The sequence below is a fragment of the Colius striatus genome, chromosome 1 (genome assembly GCF_028858725.1).
Source record: "Colius striatus isolate bColStr4 chromosome 1, bColStr4.1.hap1, whole genome shotgun sequence".
In the NCBI taxonomy this organism is placed as follows: domain Eukaryota; kingdom Metazoa; phylum Chordata; class Aves; order Coliiformes; family Coliidae; genus Colius; species Colius striatus.
The window spans coordinates 153,438,465-153,460,953 of NC_084759.1; the positions used below are offsets into that span (position 1 = coordinate 153,438,465).

The following is a 22,489-nucleotide window of genomic DNA, read 5'->3' on the forward strand; positions in this document are numbered from 1 at the left end:
GCTTTCTAAGATAATCAGTTTGGTTTTGTTGACATAGCGTTGCTTATCATCGTGTTGACCATCTGCCTCACTTGGTGAAGTCTTACTCTGGTACCAAGAGTCCTCTCTGCTCTCGAGAGGCTGTTTTGACCTGCCCGAAATAACCTATATCCTCTGTAGATTCTGTGACCTCACCAAGAGCTCCCTTCCCACATCACTGATATATTATTTAAGCCATCTGTACAGCACTGGCTTACTTTACTCTGAACTAATGTCCTACTGAATAACTCTCATTGTGCTCTAAACACTTTCCTAAAACCTAGTGTTACTCGTTTATCTCTTCCTTCACTGCCTCCTCCTAGGACACCGTCCTTAATTATGTTGTGAACCCTATTACTTAAGGGCTCGGTTATTGTCGCTTCTTGAATTAGTTCCTGCCTGCTACTGAAAAAGAAGTCAGGAATAGCTGCTTTTGCTCATGGTTGCTCAAATTAGCTGTTCCAAGAAACAGTTGTTTGAAGCGCTGAGGAGCTGTTATGTTCTTTGTGCCAGCTTACAGGTGAATTCCCTCGTCTTCTTTTCCTTTAAATTGTGCCACTATTTCTTTCAAAGCTGTACACCCAGTTGTCTTTATTTAGAGCCCTTATGATAAATGTGCAGCATGGGATTATAAATGTATTACAACTCCTGGGGTTGTGAATTCATGCGGAGTTGATGGTATGATCTTCTGCACTTATGAGTGTTTTCCCCTTAAGAATTTTAAGATTTCTGAGTTAACTCCACAGAGGTATTTAAAAGACTGCATCATTCCTCCAACCCTTTGACTTGAACCCACTTTTCTATGTAACTTGCAGCCAGGTATTATAATATCCCATTTGCTTTTTAGCGGTCTACCAAGTTTCTGTCATTCATAGTGTATTAGTCATCATCCATTGCCAGGATTTCTACTTCACCTTAAATTCAGACCACTTTGAGATGTTTAGAGCTAGGCTTGAAGGAGGGGGGTTGGGTAAAAGGAAAGAAAAAATGCTAATGTCAAACCTTCCTCCCTTATTTAAGAGTCTGTGTAAGATGTGATTTGATCGGTCTTTCCTGCTCCTGTCTCCTATGAAACTGCATGAGCTGCTGAGGGAACATGATTTCTGGGCTTGGATTTGCCAGCTAACTGGCTTATGTTTTTATCTGCTGTACTGAAAACAAGCAAGTTGGAGTCAGGCAGGTGAGAAACGACCTTCAGCAATTTTCGCTTACTACACTCTGCTGCGTAAACCTGTTATGTTTAAGGGCTGGGGGTTATGTGAGGCTTTGCTCTTTGTCCCTGTTACAATGGTATATTGTGCTGGAAGCAGGGCTGACAACTCTGGAGTGTAGAAAATGAGGGTACAATCTTCTCTACCCCATCCTACCACGGCCCATCGTGTCCTTCAGACTGACCCTTCCCTGGAATGGATGGTGGTCAGTGCAAAGGGGCCAAGCCAGGAGAGGAAAAGAAGATTAGGCATCCTGGGGAATGGGATAGCTTCTTCCTGGGTGGGGGACCACACTCCATAGGCTGTGAGACTATGCTGGTCCTTCGCTGTAAGGCTCTGCAGGGAAGAGGCTGATGGAGTCTCCCACAGATTAATCTGGTTAAACTGTTCTTCACGGGGCAGATAATCTCTGTGTCAGCACTTGTGAGTTCAGACCTACTGACGAAAGCTCCTCTGTAGCCAGCTGGGAGCTGGATAAATAGGGCAGATACTGCCTAACACAATGGCTTTTGGCACTTTGTGCAAACCTCTGAAAGCCAAAAAGCCAGGAGCTCAATGGAGAAGAAAGGGACCAAAGCTGGTTGTTTGAATGAATCTATTTGTGCATAGTGTCTCAGGTGCACACTGCAGACAGCATGTGTGTTCCTGCTGGTGCTTCTGGAGAGCTTTTGCCCTGGAACTGGTTTCAGTTGGAAATTGCTGATTCAGTGAAATCAGCATAAATTTGTCACCCTTCCACCCCCTGGAAATGATGTGCATGTTTTAATCAGCTCAGCCTTGTTTCCTTTTGGCTTTGTACGATAAAGTAAAAGTCAACATGGTATTGGGTGATAGTCAAAACCCTTAGGTCAATACAATGTACTTCAAACAAGTCAAAGCAAAAATGTATTTTTGAATATATTGTTTCAGGCCATTGCAAATTAAGCTGATGCAGGCTTATGGCACATGGCATGACATTTGACTTCCAACGGCCTATTAGGAATCCATGGCCTTGACGTCCAAACGAACACCCGATAAGGTTCGGTTTGTTTCTCCTTTTTGTAATAGTGCTTAGTTTTGATAATGGCTGCGGGGCAGACAGCTCTGAAAAACGAGCCTTAATGCATTTCTGCGACTCATATCTTTTAGGCTTGATGTGTCCTGGCAACTCCTCCTCCGTTTCTGAAGCTATCTTTTTCTCTCCCTCTCTCTTTTTTTTTTCCCCTTTCAAAGCTTGCAATGTTCTGTAGGTAGACATGAACTACATCCATCAACGTATAAGTTTAGCTGCAAGGTGGACAGTGGGGTCTGCAATGCAGCCCGTGTGGTTTCCTACACATTGTTGGCTCCAAGCCCACCCCTCGTGCAGCCTTGGAGGGTTTATACTGTGCTCAGGCTGCCTGTGACAGCCCATCCAGACTGCACAAACAAGAAGAGGCAGCGTGTGCCTGGGAGTGCAGAGCCTGGGCTGACACAGGAATTTATCGTGGCCACCGTCATTTGCATGAGAGAGAACAACAAAGCCTAGAATGGAGAGATGCTTTTGGACCCCTGTTTAACTCACCTGTCCAAGACATTTGCTATTGCTCTCAATTGATTTTTGGTTTGCTCATGTTGTCGAAATTGGAACAACCCCAGCAGAATGGATAAGGCAGTGGAGTGAGTCATCTGCAGGGACAAGCCTGAGCCATATCCGAGTCCTTCTTGCTCTTTTGCTAGCTGCTGTTTCTCAGAACAGGTGAGCAAACAAGAGCCTGTGTTGGGAACCAGGCAGGAGACAAGGCTGCTCCCTCCATCACAGCAGGGAGGAAGGAATGAGAAATAGGACCAAACGGTGTCAAGGGCCCTCACTGGGCATAAATAAACATGTACCTCTGTGGAGATGTCAGCAGCATGAGCTTGCTCCCATAGAAGAGTACCTGTGCCACCCCTACTCCTGTATCCTCCCCAGTGCTAGTGCCGTGTGGGGCAGCTCTGGGGAAGTAGAGCATGAGCTCCCTTCCAGGGCTGGAGCACTGCAGGGAGAGGTGCAAGTAATGAAAATTGAAATGCAAATTCTTCTTCTGAGTGGAGAAAAGGCCCCCATAAATCAGGAGTGACAGGAACACAAAGACACCATCAGGATGCATTTGCACAATCAAGGGATGTTTAATATATCAGAGAGAACCAAGGCACAACCTCCGCTACTGAAATAAACCAAATCCATTTTTTTTTCTCTCATCAGTGAAGCAGTCTCTGAAATTCCCTGTTTGAAGAGCGACAGAAAACAGAAAGGAGATTTGTGTTAAATTTTCCTGAGATGTGGCATGTTTTCTGATACAGATGGGAAAACATTTGTTTTAAAGGGTAGGTGAAAAACAAACACTTCCTCCCTTCCTCCTCCATCCAGCAACATGATGGGGATCTGCATTTTTTGGCTTTTTTTTTTTTTTGGTCTAGGTTAAATCATCTTCAAATAAAAGATAGCGCTGCTGAGAATCTTCTTAATATAATTGTGTAGTCTAGAAACTGTAACCTCATGGCAAAGAAAGAGAGCAAAAATGCTTAAGCAGAGCTCCTATCCACAGGACACCAGCAAAAGGAGCCTAATAGCATAGAGAGCTTTTTTTTAGTCTTGAACCTATAAGCAGAACTGAATGTTTCACCAGCCTGTGCATTGGGCTGGGCAAGTTGGAGGTGCTGCTATAGGAAGAGGGTAGTAATTTTAACCTCAAATCGGAAATGACAGAGCTGAGTGATTGAATTTGGTCTTGCAAGCCCTGCCCTGGATTTTTACATCTCTCTCTCTCCATCATGCTGTCACAAGCACCAAATCCATCTAGCATTTTTTTATTGTTGTTGTAACTGATAAAACTCCCATGTATTTGCTATCTTTCACGTTAGAGTCAAGAAAACTCTCTTTCAGGCTTACCATCTGCCTTTGCTACTAGACAGTGAGTGGTAGGTGTTCCTCTACTTCCATCTAAATGTTTCTAAGGAGCCCAGTTCCCCTGGGTGTGAGATCTTTGTCCCAGACCTGCTATGAGGTAGGGGTTTTTTTTGTACTGGTTTCAAAGTGTGTCTCTAAACCAGGTTTAGGATGCCCAATGCTATCTCTGCATTGCAGAAAACATGATTTGTATATGTGCAAGTGGTCTAATAAATCTTTTAACAAATTAGACATCTGCTTTGACTGTAGCTGTGTTGTCTTCTCCCACATGTACTGTTGAGTTATGCTGGTGAGACCGAAGCAGTTGCCATCTTTCTGTTCTCTGTCCTGTGCCTCTGCTGGGAGATTCCCCTCAGTGAGAAGCACGGAGTGGGATGTGTGTCTGCCTCTGTGCTGCAGCAGTTTGCAGGACTGTGCACTGAGTTATGTAAATCGGTGGAGACCTCCACTGACTGATGGAGTTATGAGCTGTTCCTGCCCAGGTACAAATACAGAGCCCATTTGGAAAGCAGTTTTGAAAGGCGGTAAGCACTGGAGTTGTTCCAGTTTGTTTCTTCAAGCTGAGCCCCTATCTCCTCCTATTCCAGCTGTAGAGTGGGGATTAGGCAGACAGGCTTTATTGACGTGATTTGGAATGGATTAGAACTTACAATTGGGTTATGCAGGTTCTGTGTTAATAAAACCTTTCCATCACACCACCACATGCTCTAAAGCCCATTAGAAAGCGGCTGCATTATGAAGAGCTTGGGGAATTCAGATTTGTTTTCCTGCAGCTGGTTTTCAGTCCCTGTGAGGGTCAGGTGTGTAATGTACCATCAACTTCACTCTACTGAGGCTTGAAAGAACCATCTCTGTTTCAACAAGATGACCCACAATAGCTTCTTCAATGCTAAACTGCCTTTTTGCTCTTTTTTTTTTTTTTGAGCCATTTCACAACTGGAGATGTGTCTCAACAGCCTTTGGATTGAACTGTCATTGGGGATGGTGCTCTGAAAAGAGAAAAAAGAGGTAAAAATCTGACCTAGAATGACCACAGGACTGTATGGAAAAAAAGAATCATTTAGTTTCACTCTTCCTCCAAACAAGCAAACATATATGTGCATGTGCACGCTGCTCTCTCCTTATGTACTAAGCAACAAATTAAACATGGATCCTCAAATTTATGTGCTCACACTTTAGAGGTGTGGTGGTGGCCAAGATTTTATGGAGCCTGGAAAAGGGAGCTGGAAATGGCTATCTAGCCCCACCTGAAACGGTCAAGGTCTTCTCTGTGCTTGGACAAGTTCACGATCTCTGTTGTGGGCTGGAAGGTGGTTGCTTTGCTGAAGACTTTGTCTGTGTGGCATGTTTACTGGCTTTGTTTTGGACCTTGGTGGTAGATATGGGGGAAGGCGCCAAAGGATCATAGCAGTTACTGCTGCAAAGCATAGAGTTTCAGTGCAATGAGGATAAGAAATAATGATCTCTTTTTACTGCTCTGTTTATTTTAAATGGGGGTTAATGGGGGGAAAAAATAGGGGAACTGTCAAACGTGGAAAGAAAAGGCCTTCCCAAGAGAAAGATTAAGGTTTCAAATAGGTATGATTGACTTAAAATAGATAACTTTGACCACTAAAAAAATAACATATGCATCAAATATGTCATGAGAAAGCCTAAATTTGCTAGATGAAGAAATAAAACACTAGACAAACTGTCAAACCATCAAAATGTATGTCCTTTCCCAAGGAAGACCTGTATGAGCTGATGATTGTCCTATGTATGTGGCCTATATCCTTGTATATGTTACACATGCACAGGCACACTTCCTTTGAAAAGCTGTCATGCAGCAACCTATAACAGGGCCAACCTAAGTCTATCATTTCTTTTTTTATACACCTTCAAACAAAACCCTGTAAGGCAGCATCAAGGAAGCTGAAAGGGGGAGTGTGAGAGAAGTGTGACTGCTAATGGGGGAGGAAAGGAGCAGGCATGTCTGTGTGTGGGGAGGATTCACAGAAATGGTCTTGGAGCATGGAGAGACAAAGCCAGTGAAGAGCTTTGTACATGACCGTGCAGCCTGGTGTGATGGTTGTCTCTTGGAAATTTATGTTTCTGTGAAGCTGAAAAGTGTATTTGGAGTGTTGTTAGAACTAATTACCCTGGAGAAATGAAGTTAGACTTAAAGTAAACATATAATAGGGGTCACCACACAGACAATACTGGTGCATGTTTTTCCTCCCCAGTCTTGGTGGAAGGTGGGTGGGAATGGTGCAGAATGAAGGAGTAAAAAAATCCAACCTTATCAGCCTAGCACAGTGTGCAGGGGTTCAAGCAGGCAGCCGCCTCCGGGCCTGGCCCCTGGCTGCTGCCTGGCCCCTGGACGTTGCCTGGCAAGGGTCCCTCACCCCATGAGGACTGCAGGACCTCAGCCATCTGGCTGTTGGCTTGTGATTTGTCATCCTTCCCAATGGCAGAGGGGCTGGGAGCAGAGCTGGCTTTAGGGACAGGCTGTTCTTTCTGGGAAAGTGATGGGAGCTCTCTTGTGCTCATTTTTCAAGATTTACTGTGAGTGCTCAGTGTCTGGCTCCTCCAGGCATGCCAGGGCTGTCTTTACTATCCTGTCTTATACTCTGATTTTTCTTTTCCCTCCACTTGCTCTCGTAAATAACATGAAAGCTCTTTAAATGCACTGAAGCTAAGTGGGCGCTCAAATCGTGCCTAAGAGGAGGGTTTACACAGTGTGGACATGCAACGTCTCGTGCTTCAGCCTCCTGCCATAGGAACAGGTATGACAACTTCTTTTCCAGAAAACCAGTAGTGCAGAGGAATATTCTCTGATTCCAAAGAGGTGCTATGGCAAAACTGTCCCTTCTTTTCCTCCCTGAAAAGTGGCAACTGCAGCTACCTGAGAGAAAATGCTTTTGATACCTTACCCGACTCAGATCAAAATAGATGTTCTTCCTGCACAGCACAGCTTTCAATGGGAATTGATACGTAAAGCAATGCATGTCCTAGCAGAAAAAATGGGTCAATGCTTGAGGCACAGGTTACAGCAATGGCTTCTCACCTCTCAGGCCTCTCTCTGCCTCCTGAGTCTCCAGGAAAACTCTTCTTTTCTGCATTTTTTTTTTCTCATATTCCTTGTTAAGTCCTGACATTGCTGAGTTGCAACTGGTAAAGTGAAGTGGGACAGACCAAAGGCTATGTTCTGCTTCTGCTTGGAGGAGCACATGTATGTGTCACCAGCAGGTCAGCAATTAGACATGCAACTAGAGGAAAGGACTCTTTCCCTCCAACTCTCAACTTTCCAGAGCTCCTGTCAAGCTCAGTAGCACCTTGCTGATGGTGATGATGAGGACACACTTGGTACTGTCAGTTTGCATCTGTGTTGCTTTCCCAGCCAGGTGGCGTTCTGGGTTTGAGAGACATCAGCTTATGTAGGAGAACAGACAGCTTCTGGTTTGGGTTTTGATAGTCACTACGTTGGCTGCATAAGCTGAGTGGCTGTGATGTGCAAACAGGTTCTGTGGAGAGGAGGTAACCGTTGTCTGCTATGCAGACAGCTGGATGTGTGATGGTCATGAGCCCTCTAAGATAATTTACCTACTGGATACAAAGGTGTCAGATCCCACAAGGTATGTTTGTTACAGACAGCTGTGAAGGAGCCCATGGTGATGGTACTTCTTAGTATAAGTGACAGAGCAATCTGTAAGGAAAATCTTGAAACATAAGGGTAGATTATTAGCAAGTAATCCTAAAGCTAAAGCTTCTATGTCAGTCTTTTCTACTGAACTTCTGGCTTCATGTCTGACTGTATCTGGACAGCAAGAGTCATTCTTAAAGAAAAGATTGTGTAGAGAAGATGAAAGCTTTAAGTCAGTGCTTAATCTATTTGGAAAGGGATACACTGTGTGTAAGGGGTAGGAGAATAAATTTGCAGAAGGTGATGGGTCAGCTAACTGCAGTTATCCTGCTACTAGTAGTAGCTCGTATGTTGTTTCAGAGAACAGCATATGAAGCTATTGCACCTGATGGGCCCTTGTCAGGGCTGTACTGAACACAGAGCAGCAATCCTAACCCATGAAGAATTAATTTATCACATATACCCAGTCACTGGTACCCACCATTGCCCATGTCTCATCTTGCTGAGCTGGGCAGGTTATTAATAACTTGGTGTCTCCCAGCTAAACAATCATCTTTATAGTAAAGTCACTTTATTGCTGTAAGCCAAAGAGAAGCAGGATTCTGGAAATGATGTAGTTAAGTGGACAGTATTTAAACAGCATATGTACTGTGGAGGGAGGAATCTGAAGGTAGCTGACTAGTGGAGAAGGCAAAGAAACCTGCATAGGACAATGGAAATGCAAGTGGTCCTTTAATGCTCAATAAATAACATGATGGAAGATGATGGCTGTGAGACAGTGAAGAGTAATCCAATAAAGGAGCAGCTCCTGCACAGCCACGCCAAATTGTGGATGGTTGTTAACAATTAAAACAAGATCAGGAGATGCATAAGGCTGTGTAAAGAGAAAGGATAATACTTGGCATGGCTGGAAAAGATGGGGCAATGAGCTAGGCTGTAACTGGTATGTTCAAGATGAAATGAGATTAATGCACATCCATGCAGGGAAAAATAAGTTAGGCTGTAAATAAAAGGAAGAGGCATATATTTCCAGGGGCTGTCAAAAACTCCAGAACAAACAGACTGTGAAGTTGAATCTATATGAAAGCAAATAGGTTGCAGGAATATGAATGTGGTAATAGCAATGTACTATTAGTCCTAAATCTGAAGAGAGGTGATGAGTACAACAGGCAGAAAGACATCAAAGAGGTAGCAGAACTATGCTGTACTGATGATGGAGGCTTTAGCTAGCCTGTGCTATTAGCAACTTGCTGTGTAGGGACCACCTTTTTTGGAGCTGGTCGTTCTGCCACCGTGTTGATAATTTGTACTTGCGTAGTGTGCTTTTATCAAAGGGACCTGAAGCACCCTCAGAAGGCAATAAATTCTTTGGTAGAGTGGAAAAAAAGAAAGATGCGTGGGTATCAGCCTGGACTTGGTGTTACGCTGTCATAACTACGGGCTGAGTTTTATCTTGAGATCCCAGCGAAGATATCGGTGGAAGATGGAGGTAGAGAGCATAAGTCTCTGCCCATCTGCGCACTGCACACGTGAACAACCAGAGATCGCTGTGAGCGAATTCAGAGAGCCCTACATTTATGGTATTCTATATGCAGTACGTTACTTGCCTCTGTAAAGTGGAACTTGAACACTTTTTTTCCATTGCTCTCAAGAAAGATTTATGGGAGAACCATTTTCCCTATGGGCACTACATCCTCATCGAATGCAGTTGTAGTAGAGACGGAGAACAATCTTAGGTCAAAGACACCAGAGAACAAATCAGGAGACTCTTGCTTAGTTCCCAGCTGTGCCCCATGTCTCCTATCTGCCCTTGGGTAAATCTGCTTGTTTCTCTGCTTCTTGTGTGCAAAGCAGAGATCGTAATGCATCGTTAGCCTGTCCTGTTCAGTTAGATTAAAAACTCTTTGGAGCAGGCAGCGTGTTTTACTGCATGTTTATGTAACGCTTTGCATAATTAGAATTTCATCTTGGCTAGTGTCATCTAGGACACGTGGAGATACCTCATAAATAATACTAATAATATTTTAATATTGATAATGCATAGCACATTCGCAGCATTTAACACCCCTAAAACAGCTCTCAATACTGTCGGCATCGCGATGATTGAGCATGACTCATGCTGGCTCCTTTCCCTGGCATGGTGCAATCTGTCAGCTATCCAGAAAGCTGAGGGGTTTGGTGAATATGTACTGAGTGTCAGCAACACCTGAATTTTAATGCAGTCCCAGGCAGTGACTTACTGTGTGGTCTCTGGGTAATGGGTTTTTTTCTAAAGGAGACTCTGATCTTTGGCCATCTGACTTGAGGCAGTGGGAAACAGATGCTCGGAGACTTGGAGCTTCACAGTTCTTGTTGGCTGTGTTAGAAATGACAAGTATTACACATTCCTGAAAACCAGGCTGCAAGAGGCTCATACATTGGAGAACTCAATTCAGGAGCCACTTTGGAAAAACCTGCTCCTCTCCTGCTTGCTTTCTTATCAGTGACAAAGGTGAAGTACTGATGTATCTTAAGAAGTAGTTGTGGAAATTAGTAAAAGTTTACATAGTGTTTTGAAGGGAAGAATAAATGGTTTAAATAATTTCTTTTTCACTGAGTGCTCTTTGTTGTGTGATGTAAGAGGAGGGAAGGAAGAGAAAGAGAGCAGATGTACAGAGAAAGTACTGGCACATCTGCTCATCCACCACAGGGTCCCTTGTCAGATGAGAAGCTTAAATAATGATTTTTCTCTCCTGACCTATGTCACATGTATACATCAGGAGCTTCATTTACAGGAGGTCATCCATAGCCCATTTGTGTCCTCGAGGTTCCAGCAGCTGCTGCGAGCCCGTGTTGCTGGCTGGAGCTCCCAGCCTCCAGTTTTCTGCTGAGACATATTGTCTCAGTCATTTGCAATCAATCCTTCCTCCAGGCATGTGTCCTGCAGGCCATCCATGCCAGTTCTGCCAGCATACCCTCTGGGACTGAGGGCAAAGACACTTGCTACAAGCCTTCAAAAAAATCAAAACCACTGAGGGGAAAAACATGCATTCAAAATAGGGTCTGGTGCCATCTTGAAACTCTGAAAATTATGAGTTTTATTTCATTACAGCTAATAATGAAACAGGCACCAGGAGCTCATGACACATCCCTTCTTGTTACTGCCCTGCATTTTGCTTAGACTGCATGTGATTTCTTCTGAGTGACCTTACCAAGCACTCCCTGGCACTTCTGAATTAATCTTTATTTACTTTGCTGCAAAGCTTTATCACTGCATGACTTTCTCTTCTGTACTGAAGCACTCGTCAGTAAAGCCTGCTAAGCTAAGCACTAAGCACATGATTTAGCAATGCTGTGTCCAATGAAAGCCTCTCCTAGCTGGGAGAAGGGGGAAAGGCAAAGTGTTTGTATCCTGTTTTTCTGCCTCTCTAATTGAGGACTGCTACTGGAGCCAGAGTACCCTCTAAGATCAGTTAACCTTGGAGACTGGCTTTCTGAAGGAGCGAGGTGCTCACTTCCACATCCTTGCTGGGGTATGGTACACTGCATGTAGCCACTGCACAGAAGGACACATGCACCTTTTGAACTGGAAAGGTCGATAATCTGTTCTTTGTGCTGTTGTTATGGTTTTCATATTCCTGCAAGGTGAGGTGGCCTTTTATCAAAGGTGCTCTGCACTCCTTTCAGATGCATTTGAGTTGTGCGTCCCCGTGAGCTCAGCTTGGACCCTCGTGATGTTTGCCAGAGAGAGCTTTTTCCACTTTTTGCAACTTCCCACCTATCGGTAACATCTGAAAACTAAGATGGCAGAGGAATACAACAGTGATGAATTGAGACCAGTGCAAGAAAAAGGATCTGGAACAGGAAGATTGTGAGATTGTTTAGTGGGCTTTAGACTTTCAGTACTGCTGAGGGGTTTTTTTTCCTACCTGTTTTCCTTTTGGGGGAAACAGCTTCTTATTCAAAGACATTTCTACCATCCCTTCGTATTTGCTAGAAAGTCATAGGGGAGAAAAACAACCCTCAAAAGCAACACCCAGGACCCACCATCTACCTGTCTTTAGATGTCTGTGCTGTAGTCCTAGGGAGGTGACCCCAGCTCTCCAAGCCTGGGCAGTGACTGGCAGCTGCATAGCAATGCCTGTTTCAGGAGGCTCATTGTAATATCCTCTTTGTGCCCCACAGTCTGTTTCCCAAAGCCCACTGAGCTTAAAACCTATAAGGGGACAAAAACCTGTACCTATAAAGCACCAGAAACTAAAATGAGAAGACATTCCTCCACTGGGAAGGTGAAAGTTGTGCTGGAAATGGAATGAGTTGACTCTGCTTTAGTCTCTGGTTGTCACTTTGCAGCCAACCTTCCTTTCCTCATGTGTGTGCTCCTTTCGCCTGTCTGCATTAATGAGCTACCAGAGAGCTCATCTGGTAGGTTTGAGGGGCACAATGCAGTTTTGCTAAAATCCATGGGGGGCAGGGATATGCTGTGAAAGGTCCTGCAAAATGCTCTTGTGCCTCTTTAAGGGCCTGCATGTCTTTCAAAAGACTTTGTTCCTGGTTCCTGAAAAAACATTCATTCTCCTTTATGCTGTTTCATTCCAAATACTTAAGCATTTCTTTCCAGTAGAGTGGGGGAAGAAGAGCTCTGGAAAGCAAAAGAGACTAAGGCAGAAGGAAACAAAACCAAAGTAAACCAAAATAAACCAAAAAAACCACACCAGAAAACATTAGGATCAGTAGTGGGGGAAGAAAAAAAGCAGTGCTTTCCACTTCTTAAAGTCTCTTGCTTTCTCTACCCTCTCAAAAACAGCTTCAAGAAAGGAAGAAGGAGTTGCACAGACACTGCTATTATAGTGCTGTATTTATTTGGTGGGAAAGTCTAGTGGACCCCATTCAAACCTATCATGACAGGAAGGCCAAAGAAGGGACTGCAGCACTGCCAGACATGGCAGGACTATTACAGCAGTTTGACAGGTGCTAGGGAAGACTTACACAACTTTAGTGTTTCTGAGAGGCACAGCAGTGAAGCACAGAAGCCGTGAGAGGTTTTGGAGAGGTTTTGATTTTTCTTGCAAAGCACTTCACGTTTAGATGCCTTGAAGAGAAATTTCTACCAAGTAAGCTTGATCATATCCAGATTTAAATCAGCTAAAGCAACAAAAAACTCCCTCACCATGGCTCAGGCTCTGTTTGGAGAATGGTGACTCGACCAGTCTCTTGGGTGGTGTCACTGGGGTTATGCATGATGGGGGCCCTGGATAGAAGCATTCAGCTGCCCCATTCAAATTCAGATTTTGTTACTCTGGAGCACATAGTTAATTCAAATCACTCCTGAACTGCAAACACTTTCCTGCCATGGTCCTGCCTTGGCCTGCCAAGTTCAGATCTTCTCTAGAGCAGAGGTCCAACTGAGTGCAAAACCAAAGACAGCTCTTCTAAGATCCCTACTTCACCACTAATGTCAGCAGGGAATTGCCTCCACAAAGTGAAATACTGATAAGCAGCAAGAGCTTTACAGTTTGTATCCCAGTTTTATGGTTCAGGGGTCGTGTTGGATTTGCAGGGAGCTGTATTTTTTTTGGTAGTGGGGAGGGGCTGCAGTGATGCCTTCTATAAGCAGAAGCAAAACTTCCCCAGCTCTAAATTGGACCTAAATCTGGCACATCTGTGATCACTATTTAAGCAGGGGGAATCTGCAGTGGGAGGTGGTAGTGGAAGAAATGGGATGAGCAGGAGGTGATCATGCAGACCCTAAAGTCAGGAAGGAGAGAGAGAAGGGGTTGTGCTGGAGCTGAGGTCTACCAGCAGCTCATGGAGAGCCCCATGGAAGAGGGGGTGGCTGTGCCTGGAGGGGCCGTGACTCTGTGGGAGATGATGTTGGAGCAGAATGTGCCTGGAGTTGTGCTGCTGTGGAGAAGACCCATGCTTGAGGAGTTTGTGAGGAGCTGCAGCCATTGGGAAGGACTCATGCCAGAGAGGTTCATTAGGGACTGTATCCCATGTGAGGAACCTCACCTTGGAACAGGGGAAGAATGTGAGGACTCCTCCTCTGAGTAGGAAAGAGCAGCAGAGACTACTTGTGATGGACTGCTGAGAGGGAAAAGGAGATATCAGGAGCAGTGAGCTGAAGGGAGGGAGGGGTAAGTGGGGGGAAGGTGGTCTTCAAGGGCTGGTTGAATTTTTCTGGTCATCCTTTTCTGTTTTGTTTTCTGTCTGTTCTGCTTTTGATTGGTGACAGTTTAATTGATTTTGTTTTCTCCCTCAACTTGGGTTGCCCTGCCTGTTTTGCCTGGGACCATAATTGGTGAGGGAGCTCTCCCTATCCCTGTGGCTATCCGTGAGACTCTTAGGTTATGTTTCATCTTCCCCATCCCATCAGGGGGTTGCAAAGGGAGAAGTGAGCGAGTGGCTGTGTGATTCTTTGCGTCCAGCTAGGCTTAAACCACAACAGGGGGTTCTGGTGTCTGTTACCCTTCCAGCTCCATCGGCAGCAGGAAGCAGCTGCTGAACCTGCCACTTTGACTAGGACATTTTGGAGCAAAATTCTTTCAGCTGTCATATAATAATGTTCCAAGCTGCAGTCCTATCACCTCATGCTGTGACCTTGTTGAAGCTTCTAGTGTGAAGCCAGGTCAGGTTTTGGATGGTGGTCTCCAAGTCAGAGCCAGAATGCTGCAGGAGGCACCATTTGGGAGTCAGCGGGAGGTGTGATTCCTCAAGTCAGTCCTGAACAGATCCCACAGCATGGTGGAGTATTGCTTTGCTGGCAAGTAAGACATGCAGCCGCAGTGCCAGCCATCTGAGGATATTAAAAAGCTCTTTCTCCAGGAACAGTCATTACCTCTAATACCCTCCTCAAGTTTAAATTTGGGTAATTACTTTTTTTTTTCCTGACCTAAAAAAAGATTCTCATGTGGATTTTTTTTTTTTCCCAAGATACTAAGGGTTTTTTTGTGCTTCCTATAGTAAACAGCTTTGTAGGAATGTTACACACTGTTAGACAGATGCTCTGTTGCACCCTGAAAGCCAGATGCAATTTGTAGGTAGGTCATTATCAGTAGAGAAGCTCTGGAGCCCAGCTGCTACAGGCAGGACGTAACCATTAACGGTAGAGCTGTGTAGCAGCATTGATGAAGATGCATGGTGTTTGTGAGGTATTTGAATCATTAGCGGTGGGTTCTGCACACCTCTCCTGGAGAAAACACCAGGTTGCTTTAGAAGACCAATGTGTATCTGTCCAGGCAGTGTGATGACAGCCAGCCAGAGTTCTTGGCATAACTTGCACTGGCTTTAGGACTGATGGGCTCTGCTGTGGTTGCTGTGGTGAAGACCATAATGAAGAAGCCGTACTTTCTCTCTGCAGCCTTTCGTTTGATTAGAGGCCCTCTGTAGCCTCTCGTGGCCCTACACTAGGTCAGAGATCTCTTGTTGGCTTCCTCTTTCTAGCATATCTGAAGACTTGTCTCATTGCGTTAGTACCTCTGTTTGCTCATCAGCTTCCTTCTTAGCTTCTTGATCTCCATTGTAGGTTTTTCCTGCTAGAGGTTTAAATCTTTATTAGTTTTGGTTTTGCTGGACTTGAGAGTTTAGTGGATGCAATTAGCATGTCTGAACCTAAGAGTTTCCGAAAGTCATCTTCAATGCTCATCTAACATGATGTCATGTGTGAGATAAAGCTAAGATTTAGCTTAGAGATTAATGAGAACTGTATTTGAACTACACAAACACAAGCCTACATGGCTTGGTACAGGACCTGCTTTCTGAGCACTCTAGGAAGTTAGAATGATCAGCCCTGTGGTGCTTTGCTTTGTTGATGTTTACCTGATTTAATATGGATATGACCGAGTCTTTTTCTCTTCTAACAAATTTCTTCTCGATGTACAGTTCCTTCCAAAGGGCAAAAACACGGAAGTATTGCCAAGCATTTAAAATCTCTGCTGTCTCCTTCTTCTGTAGTTTCTTGTCCTGCCTCCCAGTAATACCATCACAAGTTGTGTAAGTCTTCCCTAGTGCCTCTCAAATCAATGTTAACAGTTCTGCCATGCTTGGCAGCACTGCAGTCCTCTCCTTGGCATCAGTATTGTGAAAGACTTGAAGACCTTAGTGATGCATATGTATGCTGTCTGAAGATCAGGTGCTTCTCTTGTGAGAAGATCGTATAAACGATGATGTGAGGAAAGCAAACATGTACAAGAGATTATGTGACATGGGAACACCTAGAGCATGTTGACCTTGAGGGCTTGCAAAAAGGCTTTATAAATTGCCCTCTGTGGCTTGATCACCATGAAGTCCCAGCATTGCAAAGCCGCATATTGGCATTTAATTTATAAAAAAATGAGAGTTCTAAGTCAGGTCAAAAACTGCAACCTTTTTTTCTGTAACGTTGAAACGTTTCTTTGCACTGAGAGACATGTTTCAACCTTTCCAAAACAGGATTTTTAAAGCTCTTTGTTCTGAGAAATGTTTTGATTGTTTTGATCTATTTGAACACAAACACATTTTGAGATGTATTTCCCTTTGAGTGAACATCAGGTGTTATATTAAACTTTTTTTCTAGTGGGTTAGCTTATCAGATAGAGGCTGAAGAGAAAGAATTCTGTTGCTTGTCAACTTCTTTTGTAGAAAAAGGCCATGAAAGTCCTATGTATCAGCATAGAAGGGGAAAAAAAAAAGTGAGGGGTGATAAGAGGGTGTGGGAATGAAACTCACCTGTGAGGGCATCTGCAAAAGCCAAAGGCAATGAAGGAGAGAAAATAAGCACTTCTTTCCCTAGAGCTACTTGTTTCTCTGACCTTCAAACCACAAATCACTCCTTCCATTATAAATGAAATATTAACTGTCCTGCTGCAGTTAAAACATCCTACCAGCTTCTTGAAGGAAAGCAGAGAAGGAACACAGCACTGTCCTTAGCGTGTTTCAAAAGGAGGGAAAGAAAATGTCATGGTAGTCGTGGCAAACTGGAATCACAGGGTGCAGCTATTGAGCTGGTGGGATGAGAGGAAAGTGGAGAGGACCCCAAAGGGGAAGCAGAGAGGAGTGATGATGCAAATGTGATGCCTCACCTGCAGGGTACCCACTCACGGTGGGAGGCTATGAGGAGCAGTGTGCCTGGGCAGCTGCTGTTTGGGATGCATTGCATGGGGCTCCATGTTTCTAGTTCAGTCACTGAATTCCTCTATCACAGCAGGCTCCTCCTCTGTTTTTGGGCAGAAACAGATGCTGATATGATTAACCACACCACAGAGATGCTGTGTGTTTTAGCCAAAGCATTTTTACTGCAGGTTAAACAGGTATTCAGGACCTGGATTGGCATGGGGCATACCCTAGGAGTGCTTTAGAGATAGCAACAGGAAAAACTTGAGGGATTATCATGCTTGTAAAGCTGATACATTTTCTGTTCTGTTAGAGACAGCCACTGGGGAGATATGCGTGCCTGCTGTACTCACTCTTCAGTCGATGATGAAGGAGTAACAGGAGAGTGGACCCCAAGGTCTTGTTTTGTTTTGCTCTGTTGTATTTTTGTCAGTGATAAACAGCAGAGATGGAGGCTGATCCAAAGAACATTAGGTGGTACTCAGTTTTTCAGGTGCAAGCTATTTACGGCTCCAATACAGCATACCTTCTGCTATTTGTCATTCAGGAATTAAGTCAGAAGTCTTTGCCTGTATCCCATCACCCATTTCTAACACCATCTCACTTCATGCACAGTCATGTTACCAAGCACTACCACAACACATTCAGCTCCCAGAAACACCTGTAGGTCTCCTTAACTGTCCCGTAACTTGCAGCTTGATGGTTCTTTCTTGGTGTGTGTTTGTGATGTATGTCCCCCCTGAGTCTCTCCCCTACCCAGATCTGCCCCATCCGCTGGAAAACAGATGCACAGTGGCTGCCTCTGGTCAGCAGCTGACTGGGCCCTGCTGGGGATGTGGAGAGACAAGGATGGCATCCGTCAGCAAAGCAAAGTGTTGCTGCCATAGGCAGGCACCGGCTATAGAACAAGGAGGTGTGTTTTAGGTAGGGTATAAGTAACCTGGATAAGGATCTTGATGCCATAAAACAATGGTGAAGCCAAGAGCTTAACAGGAGTTTTACAAAGAAGAGAGAGTTATGTAGATAATGAGAATAGCTGATAGTTAAAGGAGTTAGGAAAAGTTTCTCATTTTTCAAATGAATGCCGTGACTTCTTCATCTATAAGGCTTTGAATCAAGCATGGACTGTTGCCATTAGGGGAAAAAACCCCTTCATTTAAGGCTAAGTTATCACATAGTGGATTGCTGTATGTTTTCTGGTACCTTCCTCTGAAGCATCTTGTGGTGGGCAGAAATGTCTGTGTTTCCTTTTAGTTTCCAAAACCTGTTGGAGGCCCCAGACCTTGCTGGGAAAGGTGTTGGAAGTGGGGCTGTGAGGAAAAAGAGCAGTGGTGAGAAGGAGTTGGGGCAGGGGGCAGAGCATGTGCATGAGCTTGCTTGTAATTAGGAGATTTGAACTTTGAAAGAAGTTAATTAATAATGAAACTTCTGATTGAATGATGCAGATTGTGAATACTGGCTTTGTCAGCAGCTGAAATTAATTACAGGCTCAGGCACAGGGAAAACGAGGGGGTGAAGGATGCGGGGAGGGGAGGCATCACTGAAAGAAAGATGATAAACCTGGCTGCAGGCTGTTGCCGTGGTGATGGGAGGCAGTTACTGTGGTTGACAGCGGTGACACATTGAAGGCAGCAGGTACTTCTAATTACCCCCTCCACCGACCCAAGCATGGGAGCAACCCCTCGTGACTCGGGGCAGGAGATGCTCTGGTTTTCTCCTTGCACTTTCTACCTTTCCGCTGCGGGTAGGATGTGCCTTTTCAAGGTCCCTGCCTGCTCTGAAAGAAAAACTGTGGGGTAGCAGCTTTTCCTAATGTCACTTTAATAGCCCGGGAGCAGCCAGCGATTCAGCAGCATCCTCAGGAAGCCCAGACAAGGCTGGCATACTTTCAGAGAGCTGGTATCCAGAAAGCCAGGGAGGAGAAATTGAGTGCAGCCAGACAGAGTTTTTTGAGCAAGACGAGGACCTTGCGCATCTGGCCCAAAATGCAACATTTTTGGGAGCACTTGCCATGGCTTTTCAGGTCTTGTGGCTTGTGTTCGTGCCTGAAGGCACTCTGCTATCGTCTGCGTGGCCTTGCGGGAGTGGGGGGCAGTGCAAAGGTAGAAAGGGGAGCAAAGGGAGCACTGAGAGCGTCCTGACCACCCACGTGTTGCTGCTGCTAGAGCACGTGCACAAAAGTATAGATCTGTATGAAATATCCCCCTGATTTACAGCCTCTTTGCCTGGATCCTCTGAGTTTAACTGCAGTTGAAGAGTGCTCCCTGTCTCTAGATCTCTTGTGTCATGTTCTCTGGATGTTTGCTGACTGGCTGTTGAAGCAATTTCTGACTTTCATTTTTCACGTATTAATTTCGTGCAGGGCTGTTCTAAGCATTGAATCTGTACCTCTCCTGAGTGGCTTATGCCCAGGGAGAAGGACTTTTGCTGCCCACACCAAAACTCTTTTGGCCCCTTGAAGGGTATCATTCAACACTGATCCCTGATCACCGGTGCTGTTTTTTCAGTACCTGTCAGAGCACCTGCTGCCAAATGCAGAGTCTGAGGAACTGGAACTGCTCAGCCTGGAGAAAGGAAGGCTCGGGGGATTTTCTCTGTGTGCATAGATACCTGATGGGAAGAGAAAAGGAGATAGAGTGCACCGTGGTCCCTGGTGAGAGGTCAAGAGGCAGTGGGCACAACCTGAGACACAGGATACCCCACTTAAATGTAAGAAAACACCTTTTCACTGTGTAGACAGTCAAACAATGAAAAAGTTTGCCCAGAGGGGTCCTAGTGCCTCCATCCTTGAAGATATTAAAAACTCAGTTGGATGTGACTCTGAGCAATCTGCTGTAGCTGATGCTACTTTGAGCAGGAGTGTAGGACAAGATGACTTCTAGAGGTCTCTTCCAACCTCAACTCTTCTCTTCTGCAGTTCTGTACTTCTGTAAAAGATGATGCTGAATAGATTTTGAGAAGGCCAGAAGAGAAATGCAGTCTTACTCAAAAGCTCATGGAAGCTAATGGAACCCTCTCCAATTGCTTTCCTGGGCTTTGTATCAGACCGTTAAAAATAAAGGTGTAAGGGAGAAAGGTAGAAAGCTGAAGTTGTGTAGACTTCTGAAGGAAAACACTGTTTGATGTATTCCTCTTGGAAGAGACCTCTGGTTTTGAAGCTTGCATTGAGGGTGGGCTCCATGTGCATTACTTTGTACAACACTTGAGATTAACTTAGGGACAACTTAGTGAGTGATTATGTTAACACGTTTTTGAAATCACTTTATAACATGATAGGCATAGCACAGCTGGTGCCCTGCTCTTGTCTGATTTTGGGACTGAAGGTAGCTCACCAAAAACCAAGTGAGGGAGAAGAGAAAGAGTTAATAACCTCCTAGATCAGATTGTATGTGTTAGTCAGGTATCACTGCCAGACAATGAGTGGGGAAGAGTTGCTCAGAACGAGCCATAGATGTTCAGTGTCTTTCAGAAGTGACCAGAGACACAGGCCACTGCTTTGGTTTCCATTTGACAAAGGCTGAAAATGGGTTATACTTTAAATAGATAATTTCTTGTCTCTGTCATTTTTAACTTAAAAAGAATTTTGTCTGAAAATGGAAACTGAGCAGATATGGTTTTTATGAGGTGTGTTAAAATACCCAAGAAGGGTGGTTCTGTCAGAGGTTGGAGGTCCATTTTTTTGTTAGATCTACATCATTGTTTTGAAATGCAAATGCTGGAAAGATACCACAGGAATGTACTCACTTTTAGAGCTAAAATATCGTAAATGAGTTCTTGGATAAGTGTGTGTCAGATCTTAACACGCCTTCAGGAGGAGAGAGATGATGAAGAGGAGTCAGGTAGAGGTTGTGGAGAGAACAGAGAAGGTCACGCAAATACACCATTTTTATCCTCTTCTGTAGTATATAAATGAAGTGGCACTTGATGAAATTAAAAGGCAACAAATGAAAAATAAGAGGAAACAATTTTTAATGTAAAGTGTAATTAGCTAATGCAGCTCATGGCTGCCAGCTATTATCAAAGCAGATATTTTAGTAAGATTATCAACAAAAGATTCAAACGAATAAGCAAAGCATCTGCAGGGACACCAGTGTAGCTGAGAAAACAATTATAAGGCCTATCAATCTTTGTGCTTTAGGGTATAAACAGATCACCAGCTGGGGTCAGAAACGCAATTTACCCCCATGGTTACTGAATAACTTAATTAGGCACATTGTGGAGTTTTATCCAGCGTGGGTCACTGCTGGAAGCAGAATAACAGATTAGATGGACCATTGACCTGTTCCAATATGTCAACTCTTTATCTCCAAGTTCCTCTTGGAAGGCAAGAGGCAGACTTCTAGCATCGTGTCATACCCCTTTCCCAGAAGGGCAGTAACGATTAGGGTCCATTGTCCATTTAGATACCTAGATCATGGAGATCTCTGCTACATTTGAGTGTAGGCCACCACAGAAATTATCTTCTATGCATTCAGTAATGAAGATTCGGTAAACCCTTGAGGAAAGGGATTCAGAAAGCAACAGCAGAGGAGTGAGCATGTATTTAACTATGGCAATGATTTGACTTGTATAAATACCTTAGGCCTCTACTTTCCCCTTTCCAAAAGAGTTTTGGCTTAATCAAGGAGTGGAGCAGTGAGGAACCGAGGAGAAGGAGGGGAAACAAAAATATGTAATAAATCAGCCTACCAATAGTTATTTCCCTTAATCTTCCTATTTTGTCACCTCAAGTCTAAGGCAAGCTTATCTCAGCCATGATACTTTTACAGAAGTTTTCCTTGACTCTCTTCCACCTGGTTTGAGTGTGTCAGCATGATGGTAATTTTGTTAAACTGCGTTACCCTGGGGATGTACCAGCCGTGTGAGGACATGGACTGCCTTTCTGACAGGTGTAAAATCTTGCAGGTAAGCAGACTTCTTTTTTCTTGTGATGGTGCCTCAGTCCATGTCACGAGTTTTCACACATGCTTTCCTTCAGTGTATGGGCAACACCTTCCCAGACAGGTTGGCAAGAATGTCCCTGTTGTAAAATGGCAAGGGCTTGCTTTAGAGAGGGGAATGGGCCAAGGAGAGGTAATGAAGTCCACTTGTGACCATACAGAACAGTTGCTAACCTTCCTGATCCTGTGCGTAAGCAAGGGTTTCCTGACATAGACAGCTACAAGATACATAGATCAGAGGTAAGACAGGGAAAAGTAACTAAGGTTACAGCATCCTGGCAGGAGAGAATATCAGCCCCTAGTGCATTTACTACCCTGTTGAGGAGAAAGGCTGCTACTGAGTGCACAGGTAAAGTGATATTCAGAATGCCCAAAGGGAGGAGAAACAAAAGGTGTGCCAAGAAGGGCCATGGGTACATCCAGCCTATGAAAGTGCTGTCTGTGCCTGCTGCTTCCCCAAAGAGAAGGTAACAGTAAAGTTTGTCAGCTGTAATGGTGCTGAGGCTGTGGCATTCAGATATCTGAAGCTTTCACCTGCGACTGGCATGTGCTGTCCAAGTTGTGTGTGAAACTGCACTGTGTCCTCAGCTGAGCCATTTGCAGTGGACAAATGAGGAGTTCCTCCTGGGAGACTTTGGAAGGCTGATGATTCCATGCCCAGGTTTGGACATTCTGGTGCTGAGCCATCATCTCCTTTCAAGTCTATGTAAAGAGTCTCTGA

The 22,489-nt window shown here is 44.5% G+C and overlaps 1 protein-coding gene across 1 annotated transcript in view; it reads left to right on the plus strand.

Annotated features, from left to right (window-relative positions):
* Window positions 1-22,489, plus strand: part of CACNA1I (calcium voltage-gated channel subunit alpha1 I) — a 156,796-nt gene that overhangs the window by 48,883 nt on the left and 85,424 nt on the right. The window contains exon 2 of the mRNA XM_061988955.1: window positions 21,622-21,733. Within this exon, the coding sequence (XP_061844939.1) occupies window positions 21,622-21,733 (112 nt within the window). The remainder of the gene's footprint in view (window positions 1-21,621; window positions 21,734-22,489) is intronic.